General features: G+C 50.5%; 5 protein-coding genes across 5 annotated transcripts; 1 reads left to right on the top strand and 4 right to left on the bottom strand.

Moving 5' to 3' along the window:
* Window positions 1–313: 313 nt before the first annotated feature.
* Window positions 314–1,381, top strand: HOO65_021064 (putative endo-1 3(4)-beta-glucanase; the record flags this gene model as incomplete). Its single annotated transcript, XM_071000233.1, has 1 exon — window positions 314–1,381. The coding sequence occupies one exon, from the start codon at window positions 314–316 to the stop codon at window positions 1,379–1,381; it is 1,068 nt and encodes a 355-aa protein (XP_070861702.1).
* Window positions 1,382–2,272: 891 nt separating this feature from the next.
* On the bottom strand, window positions 2,273–3,973 carry HOO65_021063 (Endonuclease/Exonuclease/phosphatase family protein; the record flags this gene model as incomplete). The annotated part of the gene is made up of 2 exons (XM_071006670.1): window positions 2,273–2,467; window positions 2,687–3,973. 2 exons carry the CDS (start codon window positions 3,971–3,973, stop codon window positions 2,273–2,275), a joined length of 1,482 nt encoding a protein of 493 aa, XP_070861701.1.
* Window positions 3,974–4,419: 446 nt separating this feature from the next.
* HOO65_021062 (Retrotransposable element Tf2 155 kDa protein type 1) lies at window positions 4,420–5,022 on the bottom strand (the record flags this gene model as incomplete). Its single annotated transcript, XM_071000232.1, has 1 exon — window positions 4,420–5,022. The coding sequence occupies one exon, from the start codon at window positions 5,020–5,022 to the stop codon at window positions 4,420–4,422; it is 603 nt and encodes a 200-aa protein (XP_070861700.1).
* A 300-nt stretch (window positions 5,023–5,322) lies between these two features.
* Window positions 5,323–6,816, bottom strand: HOO65_021061 (uncharacterized protein; the record flags this gene model as incomplete). Its single annotated transcript, XM_071000231.1, has 1 exon — window positions 5,323–6,816. The coding sequence occupies one exon, from the start codon at window positions 6,814–6,816 to the stop codon at window positions 5,323–5,325; it is 1,494 nt and encodes a 497-aa protein (XP_070861699.1).
* A 3,618-nt stretch (window positions 6,817–10,434) lies between these two features.
* Window positions 10,435–11,091, bottom strand: HOO65_021060 (uncharacterized protein; the record flags this gene model as incomplete). The annotated part of the gene is made up of 1 exon (XM_071000230.1): window positions 10,435–11,091. One exon carries the CDS (start codon window positions 11,089–11,091, stop codon window positions 10,435–10,437), a length of 657 nt encoding a protein of 218 aa, XP_070861698.1.
* Window positions 11,092–12,062: the final 971 nt, after the last annotated feature.

Here is a 12,062-nt window from a genome sequence, read left to right as displayed (position 1 = left end):
CCCTATCCTACTTCTCACCACGATCTGTCGAGCTCTATACTGCCATGGCGTGGCGCTGGGGGACCGGAAACACTAGAGCTAGGTGAAAGCTGCCCTTTCTCATTGCTCCTCTCGATTATAAGTATCATCTCGACTTCCCACTTCCAGATCTTCCTTCTCGCTCCTCTCTCCATCACCACCATCCGCTCTTCCCCCTTCTCTGCTCATCATACCTACACATTCATTATTGCATAATTCCCTAGTCGCTCTCTTCTAGTCTCTCATTAATTCAAACTCAGTCCTTCACTCTCTATTGTTACCCCCCACCAACACCATGTCTTCCCTTTCCAAAATTGCGTTCTCGGCCGTGGCCGCTGCCAGTCTCGTCTCTGCCGGTCTCACCCCTTCCGCTCCTTACACTATCACCACTTACAAGATGATCGCCAACTTCAATGAAACCAACTTCTTTGACGAGTTCCAGTTCTTCAACGAGGATGACCCGACCCACGGCTATGTCCAGTATGTTGATTATCAGACTGCCCAGAAGGGAGGCTACGCCAAACTGGAAGACGACTCTGTCTACCTGGGCGCTGATCATGTTGCCCTCAACCCCCCGAATGGTCGCATGAGCACCCGTGTTACTTCCAAGAAGGCTTTCAAACAAGCTCTTATCATCGGTGACATTGCTCACATGCCCGAGGGCCCTGGTATCTGGCCTGCCTTCTGGTCTTTTGGCGGAGAATGGCCCACCTCGGGCGAGATTGACATCATCGAGGGTGTCAATCTGGATGAAACAAACCACGTCGCTCTTCACACTGGCCCGGGCTGTGTTGTCACCAACACAGGCAGCCCTAAGGGCGTTTACCTAGAACACGATGACTGCAACTACAGAGGCGGCTCGGAGGGTTGTGGCCAGCGGACCCTGGCCCCTTTTGGCACTGAATTCAATAAGATTAAAGGCGGTATCTATGCTATGGACTGGACCGCCGACCACATTTCCATGTACTTCTTCCCGCGCGACTCTATCCCCGAGGACATTACAAACGAGAAGCCCAACCCCGCTACCTGGGGCACTCCTGCGGCCAGATTCAACGGCGGCCCTAGCTGTGACATCACGTCTCACTTCCAAGAGCACAATCTGATTTTCAACACCGACTTCTGTGGTGATTGGGCCGGCAGTGTCTGGCAATGGGACAAGAGACTAACCGCTCGTGCTGAGAAGTGCCGGGACTTCGTTGGTGCCCACCCTGAATCTTACACCGAGGCTTACTGGACCATCAATTCCGTTAAGGTCTACAAAGCTACCACTGAGGAAGTTCCCCAGACCCAGCCCACTGGTGTCCTTCCTACAGGTGTCTCCACCACCCACACGGCCGTGGCTACCAACACCTTCACTGCCTAAGCCCAAGCGACCACTGAGCCGCAAGCGAGCCAGCTGTTAACCCTTTCTTGCCCTTGGAAACTCGCAGCTGTCATAACGATCAAAGATCATGCGCAATGTATATGCGTAGTTAAATCATTTCACAAGTCACATCTCACCCAGCATCTTTCCTCAGCATCTTATAGAATCTCATTTTTGCTTGCGTGGTTTCGAGACGCACTGCATTTCCTTTATTGCATAATAATAAATAATAGAGTTAACTTGATTGCATTATATTTGGTTGGTTTCTTTGTATAACTGCTGCGTGTTTCTATACATGGGCTTTCTTGTATGACGGTCTAAACGGGATCGCCAGCAGCCTCGCCCGAATCGTAGATGTGATTTAGGGCGGCAGTGCAAGCATCAATGACTCCATCGCAGATGAACTTGTATTTTGATTTGATTTGAATATATTTAACGTCTACTGGAATCACCAAGAACAAACGATGCCGCGTTGGTTACCGGACAGAATTAACCCTCTGCAAGGCTGACCACAGATCTCAGGCGGGAGAAGCTCGTATCATTTCTTGACAGATTATTCTGAGGCTTGGAAAAGCCGCGAACATGTATAGACTCGGCTTGTTCGTCGTCTTATAGACCGGCAAGGCTGCCCGGATTCCGTCTCGGAGCACAACCTCCAGCTTGTCCAGGGCTGTCTTGCTTGCCATAGGGTACCATGTGGTGGCCGCATACGTCAGCTGTGGCACCACACAGGCCCTCATGACCTGCAGTGCGGACTTTGGTGGAATTCCGAGGTAGACTCTGCTGAGGCGTCAAAGTACGTTGATGGTCCTTCGAGCTTTCGCCATTGTTTCTTTGCAATGTTTGTTGAAACTCGGGCTAGGATCCCACCAGACCCCCAACCACTTCATTTCATCCATCAGAGCCAGCCAGCAGCCAAGTTCCATCTGGCATCTGGAGTTTCGCGTCCATGCCTGCGGCTTGGCTCCCTTTGTATAGGTGCATGAATCCCGTCTTGCTCCAGTCGATCTCCAGCTCGTTCTCGCTGCACCATCTCGTTGCCATTCTCAGCCATTCTCCTATCGACAGGAGATTGGCCTTGACTGACTGCGATGATGCGTAGTGTTACGGGTAAGGCGCAATGCTATGATACGTATATAGTCTTTATTGATTGATGAGGAGGGAACGGAGTCTATCTAGAAGGTTGTGCTGGTGAGCAGGGTGAAATACTTTACTTAGCCCCTGTGTTTCCGCCCACCTTCACCGCCTTCCATATTCAGTACTAAACTGCACTGCAATACGTAGATCAGGCCGTCGTCTGCGTACCCAAGACTCTGCATCTTCTTGAAGAGGTCTGCCATGAAGAGCATGTATAGGATTGGCGAGGCCGGTGAGCCCCGGGGTAGGCTGCCCCCGACTTTCCTCTCCACTGAGGGTCCGTCTCTCCTCTGGGGTGGTTCCCTTCCTGCGGAGAGGGCACTCCTTGGAGTCTGCCGGGTGTGGGCCGCGGCAGATGAAGCAGGCGGAGACGCATTGGTGCTCCACCTCGCAGCACGCTGGGTGCTTGCTGCTTTCGTGCTCGCTAGAGCCGCAGTGTCTGCAAAGCTGTGCTCTGGAGCACTTCTTCGCGTCGTGCCACCCAAAGCAGCGGGTGCACTGGGGGGTCGCCTTCGGCTTTTCTGCCAGCAGGCGGACCGGGACGAGTCTCGATCCCATCCTGAGTTGTCTGGGGACCTTCGCCCCGTTGGCTGGGATCTTGGCAATGAACGTCTTCTCATTGCCGCGGGTTTTTTCGGTCATGTAGACCGGGGCTATCCGGGTGGCCTGCGCGAAGCAGACCCTGATCATCTCCTCGGTGACCTCTACCGCCTTGCCACCTCCGTTGAGGTGGCGTACGACCGGGCCAATGAGATAGGCGTCTGTGTTCAGCGCCTGTGCTACCTCGGTGCCTGGTCCGAGGTATTTCTTGATTTTGTCGCTTTTCTCCAAGAGAGTGGTGCGACCGTCCTTGTGTGCTATGAGCGCGAAGCCGCTCTTCGTCTTTTGGACGTTCTTCAGGGCATCCCCAAGGCCTGCGTCCAGCTTTTTAAGCTTCTCTGTCATTAGGAAGCTCTCGCAATCGCGCAGCTTGTTGCTTGCGCTGATTCGGACCAGGATTCTGTCGTCCTGGCGGGGTGCCGGGTGCGCGGTCTTATCCGCTTTGCGGCGTGAAACAGTCTGCCACTCTCCGCCCTGTTTGGCGGACTCGTGGGACTTGGGTTCTGGGGCAGGGCTCTGGTTGCCTGCCGTTGTTTGCGCGGCCATCTTGGCCACCTCTGCGAAGGAGATGGCCACATGCGCGTCATCGGGGGTCTTTTTGGCCTCCTTGGGTTGCCCCTGGCCTCTGTCGTCCGTCTTCAGCGTCTTGCTGATCTTTCCCATGAGGATGTTTTCCAACATCCGCACCGCCGTCTCGAGAAATTCCGCTTTCACGGCTCTGGCGGTCTGGGTGGCTTCTCGAGCGCAGTGCGTCTCGATTACTTCCATCAGGGGGATGATGAGCCTCTTGGCTTCATCCCTGCGCTCCTTGAAAGCGCGTTCTTGGGCCTCGAAGCTCCTCAGCAGGCTGGACATGATGGTCCTCTGCCTCTGGGGTCTTCGGTCGGTGTCGTGTGGCTGTTGTTTTGGTTGTTTGCTGTCAGGATTTTCCAGGGTTGCTTAGGGTTAGTCCCTTGTCCTGGAGTTGTAAAAGTCAAGTTTTCGCAGAAGAACTTGTAGCCAGCAGTACGGCAGTCAGGCGATGTAGTGGTGTTGAACTCGCCGTGTAGAGCGGGTGCATGTTCGGCGGTCCTCGTTTTCTCTCTGTTCCATTTCTGCCCTTGCGAGAGATAAGTTTGCATGTGCCCATTTCTGGGCGTTTCTCAAGTGGTGCATGACTCGTTCTGCTTGTCCAAGGGGGCCATTCTCACTGGGCTCTGTAGGCAATGGTGGCGCTGAGAAAGTGCGTGGGTGGTAACCGTGTAATAAGAAGAATGGAGAGACGTTGGTGGCGGCAGAGGGTGTTGCGTTCAGGCTGAATTCTACTGTTGGTAGGATTGGTGCGGCAGCAGTGGATTGGCTTTCTTCGTGAACTGTGCATCAGGGTCGAATGCTTTGACATTCTCTATATCAACCCAGTGGGGGACCTTCTTCTTCCAGACATTGGGGTCTGCAGGCTGTCGGTCTCTCTGGAGCCTGTCAAGGGCCTTGTTGATATCGTCGATCGAAGCTGTGAACACATGGAGAGAGTCTTGGCTGACAGTGTGGAGGATCTTCGTAACGTCGTGAATTTGTTCCAATGTTGAGCGGAAGTTTGGAGCATTCGTGAGTTTTCCGTGGGCAACAATGCCAGATTTAAACGTAACCGTATCTTTTGCGCAGTCAATGAGCGCACCTTTCTTCTTTAGCCATGGGTAGCCAATGAGCAAGTCTTCTGTAAGCTCAGGGACCACCCAGGCGACGTGATTTTCCTTTTGGCCAGACACATCTAGTGTGAAAATGGCCACTGTGTTTACCGTGACAGGATCCTTAGAATTGAATGGGGACAATCTTATCGGTCGGGATGCTTGGTGCGTTGCAATTTTCCATTTTTGCACGAGACTTAGTTTAATCATGGATGGGGAGGCACTGCCAGTGTCTATCATGGCGGAGGTAGGACATGTACCATTAATTGAAGTAGTTCCTTCAGAATTCTGTTCATCTCGCCAGTTTTCCACCAACCTGCTAAGCTCTTTGTCGGAAATTGCTTCCGACCTCTGGTCACGACTTTGGCCAGAGGTATCTAGTTTTCCTGATTTTCCGAATCAGGAGAGGGGCCGTTGTTCTCATCCATTTCCAAGAGGGGTTTGACGACAACATTGCTGTTGTTGACTCGGGTTGGGCGTTGGCCAGTGGGAGGAGTAGGGGCACGTTCGGATAACATGCCCACTTGCGCCACAGCGGAATCAAAGCCGGTTCTGTTTTCTGTTCTCGAGCACAGCAGGAGGCACCCACTTGGCTCGTGGTTTGTTCGACGCGTTTTGCGAGGCAGCTGCGACAGGCGTTGGGGTCCAGTCCATCGCATCCGGTGCTGGTGCTGGTTGAGAGTGGCGACGCGTATGGGAGGGGGCAGGGGGTGGTGCTACAAAGGCAGTGGGGAAATCCTCACACAGCTTCTGCCAAACCACCAAGGCATCACGCACTTTCTTTGGGAGCGTTGCTGTCAACTGCCTCTTCTTCACGTTATCAGCCCACGCACTGGAACCTGCGTCGTGCAACAGCTGTGTTACCCTGGACACATGTGCCTGGGGTGATGCTGACAGATTGGCCCGCAATGTTGATACTTGATGGAGAGCCCGGGCGGCAGCAGCAGGGTCCACGAACAGCGTGTCTAGGTGATCGAGGAACTTCTCGACATTGGCTTCTTGGGGTTTCTTTAGCATCGTTTTCACGTAGTTGTGCACCTGCGAGGCAGCAGTATCTACCAGGTGTCCATAGCAGTGGAGGATAAACTCGGCCTGGGATGAGTAGTTACTTCCTGTCAATACCCATTGCGCTTCCAAGAAGGTTCGAAACGCAGGGTAGTTTGTGGGTTTCGAATGGTCATAGGTTCGGACTGGGGGTGCGCGTGACTTTGCCGCTGGGACGATTGGTGCCGGAGCTTCGTGGAACTGCTCCGCCATTTCTGAGTCCGAGTCAGGGACGGTGATCTTCATGGCCTGATGCTGCCTCTTGGCGCACTGTATGCTCCTATTAGTTGAAGTGTTCCCTTCGTTGTTTTTATGTTTTTCCGTACCTAGGCGCCGAATGAAGACTCTGACCATTTGCTCTCCCTCCTTGCCGGGAGATTTGGTGGTTGTCTTTTTCTTCTGGGCTACCGGCTGTTTGGTCCCTCCGCTGGCCTGCTTGGCAACTGTTGCGTACGTCCTTTTCCCACTGGGCGCCTCCTGCTTTTGGGCAGTCGTCCCCTTGGGCTTTGTGGCCTTGCTGGTTTCCGGACTTTGTCTCTTCTTTTCGGTTTGTCCGGGGTTTGGGGCGCGGCCCCCGTGCTGCAGATTCTGGAACGCTGCTCTGAATTCGGCAGAAACGTGTCCCGCCAGCATCCTTACGTCGGCATCCCCTTTCGCCATTGAGATGGCCTGGTTGCATATCTCTGGGATTTTTTCCGCCAGCCAGAGGTATACATTGCCTTTCATTTCCGCCTGTTTCTTTTCCTCGGCTATGTGTTTCATGGCCATTGCTAGGTTGCGTTCTTTCTCGGTGGGTGGTCCACCGTGCTTCCTCTCCTTGGCAGCCTGCTTTCCTTGTGGTGTTTCCTTTTTTTTCGGCTGCTCCACGTGCGCGTCGGTTGTCGTTGGCCCCGCCTGCGGACTGGTCTCTTTCTCCTCCGCCTCTACACCCGCTGTGCTGTCTGTCATTTCTAGGTCTATGACCTCCTCAGCTATGTCGACCATGTCCATCTCGTTCTGGTCTTCTATGGGGCGCGTCGGGGACCCGTTATTGTTATTGTTATTGTATTTTTTAACGTCTACCCACTGTTATTTCGCAGTAATACGACGGCGTATTCCGAACAGGAGCTGGTGGCTGATATCATCTTCCAATAACTCCTGAGCGGTCAGCAATTGCGGGTTTGCTTAGATTTCGAGCGACTCCTATGACGTTTTAGGGTCCGGCGCTTGGACTAGGAGGGGTCTCTGTCCAGCGTAGCCCTAGGGCGTGCCTGCGGAGTTCCGAGATTGGATACCTGGTGTTTTTGGTCTACGACGATCGCGTGTAAACTAGTATAAAAGGCCGCCGGCTTTCGGCTCGGGGGTAGGCCCCGGCGAGGTACAGCGGTTTTGTCGGGCTCGGGTTGTTGTGACTCCTGGATGAGCCTCAGGTTGCGGCGAAGAACATTGGCGACGTAGCATGTCGCTTTCGTGTTTTTAAGGAGCTTGTCCGCGAACCTTTGGCTCCATGGTCTGGGTCGAGGATATGTCCCAGCTCTATTCTGGTGAGCCCCTTGTAGTGGGAAGTGCGGAAGGGGGGTTCAGTGGGGATGCCGGTTCCAAGTGGACGGTATCCTTTTTGTTCTTTCCACCACCATTCGTAGTCGAGGCGTGACCGGTCCGTGCTCCTGCGAGACTGAAGCGGTGTTCTGTTACCAGTCCCTGGCATCCTAACTTGGCCTGGGTATCGGCTAGCTCACTGCCTCTGATGCCCATGTGTCCTGGGACCCATAGCACTCGGGCGAGCCTTCCGGGTGTCTTGTCTGCTCAGGCTTTTAGGATTCGTCTTGTCTCGTCGACCGCTTCCTGTGATGTGCTGTTTTTGGTGGCTGCATTGCGGGGTCGATCCACGACTCCTCTGTTGTCTAGAAACAGCCAGATTTCTCCAGCTCCCAAGTGGGTCCCGAGAGGGACGCAAGAGTATAAATAGAATTATATCACCAAAATTGCCAGAGAACATCTTAAGATCCTCTGTGGCGCAATTGGCTAGCGCGTCTGACTGTTAATCATCTTCATATCTTGATATAAAGATGCAGCGATCAGGAGGTTGACAGTTCAAGCCTGTCCGGAGGAGTCTTTTTTTATGGGGGTAATGTAATGCTGTTTGTAGCCTCGAGCTTTTGATGTTTTGACCGTACTCTTTCTTCACCGCCCTCGGCAGTAAAAAGCGCCTGGGGTGGCCAAATAATTAACTATTCACCTGTCGTATTTCCGTGGAAAACCGGTAGGTAGACGCTAAATAATACATACATACATACATACAAATAATTAACTATTCACCTGTCGTATTGCTGTAGAAAACCAGTAGGTAGATGTTAAAAAATACATACATACATACCTATTGCCAAATATCTTGGAAAATCAAGCTTGAAGTTTTTGGCGGACTTCTTAGGCTTCCATTGAAAATGCATCTACCGCCCAGTTGATAGAACTTGTACTCCTTCAGGTAGCTAAGGATAGAGATTCAGGTCTTCACTACACATGTCATTTCTTGTCGACACAAAAATGTGTAATCAGTAGAATCTGGATGTACCTAGCGCCTGATAGTCATACCACCAGACTGTGGATTTAAGTGGAAGAAGCATCACACCTGTTGGGAGACACTTCAATCGCCCTTTAACTTTCCGGAAGGCCGTACAGCATCTGTGGCTACATGCAGCACTGACAAAACCTCAATATTGCTCTATCATTGATCGTGTTTTTTTATCCGCTTGATTTAGCCATGGTTGGATTATTCAAGCAGGCATTACGTATTATGTAGACCTCCAACTATTAATTAGATGAAAAATAGGTCGTTAAGACGGCTCCCTAAGAATACATAGATTGATAAAATCTGCGATGTATATACCCTAGCGAGAATAGTAATTAACCCTTATTGTCGTGGGCCTTTCCAGCTGAGTGCGCAGCTTTTCTTCAAGAACTCCATCACATTCTTTTGAAGTCTATGACAGTACTTAACGATGCTTACTCGATAATACGGCAGTATAGCTATTAAAAGATTTCTGGCAACAACTATAATTCAAGTTACCTAACACTTTTACTGGGGGCAGGTTGTATCTACACATCAACCCAGGTTATCAACATTCTGGCTCACACCAATGCAGTTCCTAATGTATCTACGCATATCAAGCAAGGCCTGCTGGGGTGCAGAACCTGCCATCTCTTGAAGGTCAGCCTCAGAGTCCCCTAAGACTCGCATCGTTACATGCAACTACAGGAGTAGATAATGGGGTGTAGGAGAGTGGCATGTTTCTGCCTTAGTTCAGCAGCGGTCAAGGCTAGGAAAGAACTATTTAATCAGCGGTAGAACCAAAAAAGGAATCATGACGTCCAGTTAGAGTAATACAGTTGTAACGGCCATCTCTAGCCGTAGTTGAGACTCTATGGTGGCCACATCGTTACTAACCATAAGGAGGCTGCCAGCTGATGAAAAGGGCCATGCTTGATGGAAACTTCCACTTACACAATCTTAACTATACCCTGACTTGGCCGGCCTTTCCGAAACAGTCAAGTCGACTCCGCGTAGACTACGTGCTGTTTTCTATGTGCCAGAATGGTACACTCAGCGGCAAGTTTTGGGGACAATATACAGTTATCACATAAATGGGCTTCATTACCAGTCGATCTTTAGTTGAATCATCCAACTTTGAAGTTAATGCAGATTACACAGTACTAATGTAGGTGTAGGACGGGACATGAAGTACTCGGTAGCTTCAACATCCTGCACGGCTGCTCAGTCTCGGCCCTTATTTAGACAATCTTCTTGAGGGAATTCTAGACCAAGAAGAAGTTGGCACAACAGCACTAACGATATCCCTGAAGCTCCTTTTTACCTCGGAGCTAAAAGAGAGCCCGGCTAGTACTTAGCGCGAGTCATGGCGCTTCAGAGCTTGGTCCCTTATGCCATGTATGCAATGCAACTCAGCAAGTGATACTACTACTACTAGTAAACGAACATAGAGGGTTGTTTGCGAGTTTACATGTACTCCTGTTTAAGCTCATATACCCCTTTTCATCCAGGCCGCTCGTTTTATGCTTCGATATTTTTGACCTGTAAAGTCGGCGGTATAACGTAGTCGGGATTGCCTTATAGAGCATCGGAACCACGTATATCTCGACTATAGTCTCGAGTTCTAGATTGCCCCTCTTATATTCTTTTCCTAGTCTTCACTGTCTATGATACGCTAGCAAAGTGATGGAAATTTGGCTTAGAAATTCCTTTGCCCAGGACCCTCCCCAACATCGCCGTATAGCTTCTAGCTTGCGTATTACATGGACTACTACGCTCAACTTACACATCCATTCAACAAGCAAGAAGGCAGGGGAAAGGAAAGAACAAGCATCCGCCGCGAGTAAAACAGCTTAAGCCAGCTATGGTAGTTAACAGTTGTTTTCCTCTATCAACGACCTCTCTAGACTAGTCTTTGCAAGTTTAATGTACCGATTCCTCCTATCACTCCCTGTCCATGACCCCTTCTATCCTTGTTCCACCCTTCTAAGCCTCTGCACTGCCGTCCAGGTCGTAGGCTTGTTTGTAATCATCGTCTTCAAAGTGGATTTCAACTAGCCAGGGCCAAAAGCTGAGGTCTCTTACCGGCTTAGTCCTCGCTTTCTTTCTTTCTTTGAGTCTCCATCCTGATGCTCATCAACACCAAATGTAATTTTGACCCATCTGTTATTGACGCCTTCTCTGCCAAAGTCGAATGCCTCAATGTAAAAGCCGGCAGTTTCGATAAACTGCGTGCAAATATTGATAGAATCCGAACCAAACGAGGTCGAGTCTCGCATGGAATCCCAAGAAGAGCTATACAACTTGGTGCCTCTTTCGATAGTAAGCTGAGGGATATTTTCATTCCCCTCGAGATCGGGGTCGATGCCGAACAGTCTGAAACTTGAATCAAGGACCTGAATATCGTCAGGATTCAGGATAAGATCATACTTGATCTCCCTGAGTCTTCCCACTTTGAAACCACTTTGGCGCTCCCATATGCTCAGTATAGCTTCGTTATTATCGAGAATACCATTATGGTTGATGAGATACGAAACCTCCATATAGCCGTCTACACCAGAAACGTAGACTTGAGCTACAAAGCCTCCGGGTCCCATAGCAAGCTTCCAGCCATTGTTTAATGGATAGAATTCAAGACCAAGAATATGGGCATAGCGAACTACTTCCTTAGCCACAGTTACTGGGGTAAACAGCGTGGCAGTCATCATGACCAGCGGAAGGAATCCCGAGAACCACATCGTAGTTAGGAGGGTACAGGGAAGCAGGTAGCCGTGTTGTAGTGTAAAAGAGGTATGAAAACAAGGTATTATAGTAGCACCAAGAGTGAGAGGGAGAAAGGGAGGATGGGTGATGAGAGATACCAAACATTCCGGCCATCAGCAAGCCATCAGGACAGGACTGGCTTTATAGAGAAAAGGTCCTGCGTAGAGCCAGTCTTCAGTTGGTCTCTGCTTGCTCATCGCTCTTTTACAAGTCCAAGTTAGAAGGCTTCGAGCTGCTAAGCATGACATAATAGGTTGTGCACTGCCTTGCATTGTGAGAACACACCACCTCACGATGGCTAACGAGATGGAAGTTAAAAGAGGTTTATGCCGAAGAACTAAAGCTCAATAATTAGCCTGATATACAAGCACATGCCGTTGTAATGGAGCCTGGTCTTTGCCTACATTAAGAGCCTCGGTCACAGCCCCAATTGCGGCTACTGTGAATGCACTGACTTTGTATACTCCTTTGATAACAAGCAAAACTCTGACGCTCTGTAGATGGTGTGGACTTGTGGAATCCACCTTACTGGAAGTATTCTTTGTATTCGGAGATTGCAAAAGCAACAGCGTATGTGCGTTAGACACGACAATACGATTAATTGCTTGTCTGAAATAAGGACTAGTGGGAACAGTGCACCCAGAAGAAAGTGGCCGAGTTCAAGGGCAAAGCAACGTAGGGGAAGTCGGAATTAACAAGACAGTTTTCTCCGTAATCGACAGCTGGAATAATGGCATGGCGTTACACGGCGGCGTTTAACCCCTTATAACCGCGCTTCTGTCTGATACAGGCTCACGCAGCGCTATGCAGCTTGGGGACTGTTTTTCTAGGCTGGAGAATGCCGTCGTGAGCATGGATAGCTTTCCATCCCAATTTCTTTTTTCTCAAAGCCCCGGTAAAAGGGATGTAGCAAATAGCCCAAGTTACCACGAATACTTGGACAAAG

This window comes from Ceratocystis lukuohia (assembly GCF_044167205.1).
Source record: "Ceratocystis lukuohia strain C4212 chromosome Unknown Supercontig2_pilon, whole genome shotgun sequence".
Lineage (NCBI taxonomy): Eukaryota > Fungi > Ascomycota > Sordariomycetes > Microascales > Ceratocystidaceae > Ceratocystis > Ceratocystis lukuohia.
Note: the sequence above shows the minus strand (reverse complement) of the source record. Positions and strands in the feature narration are given on the sequence as shown.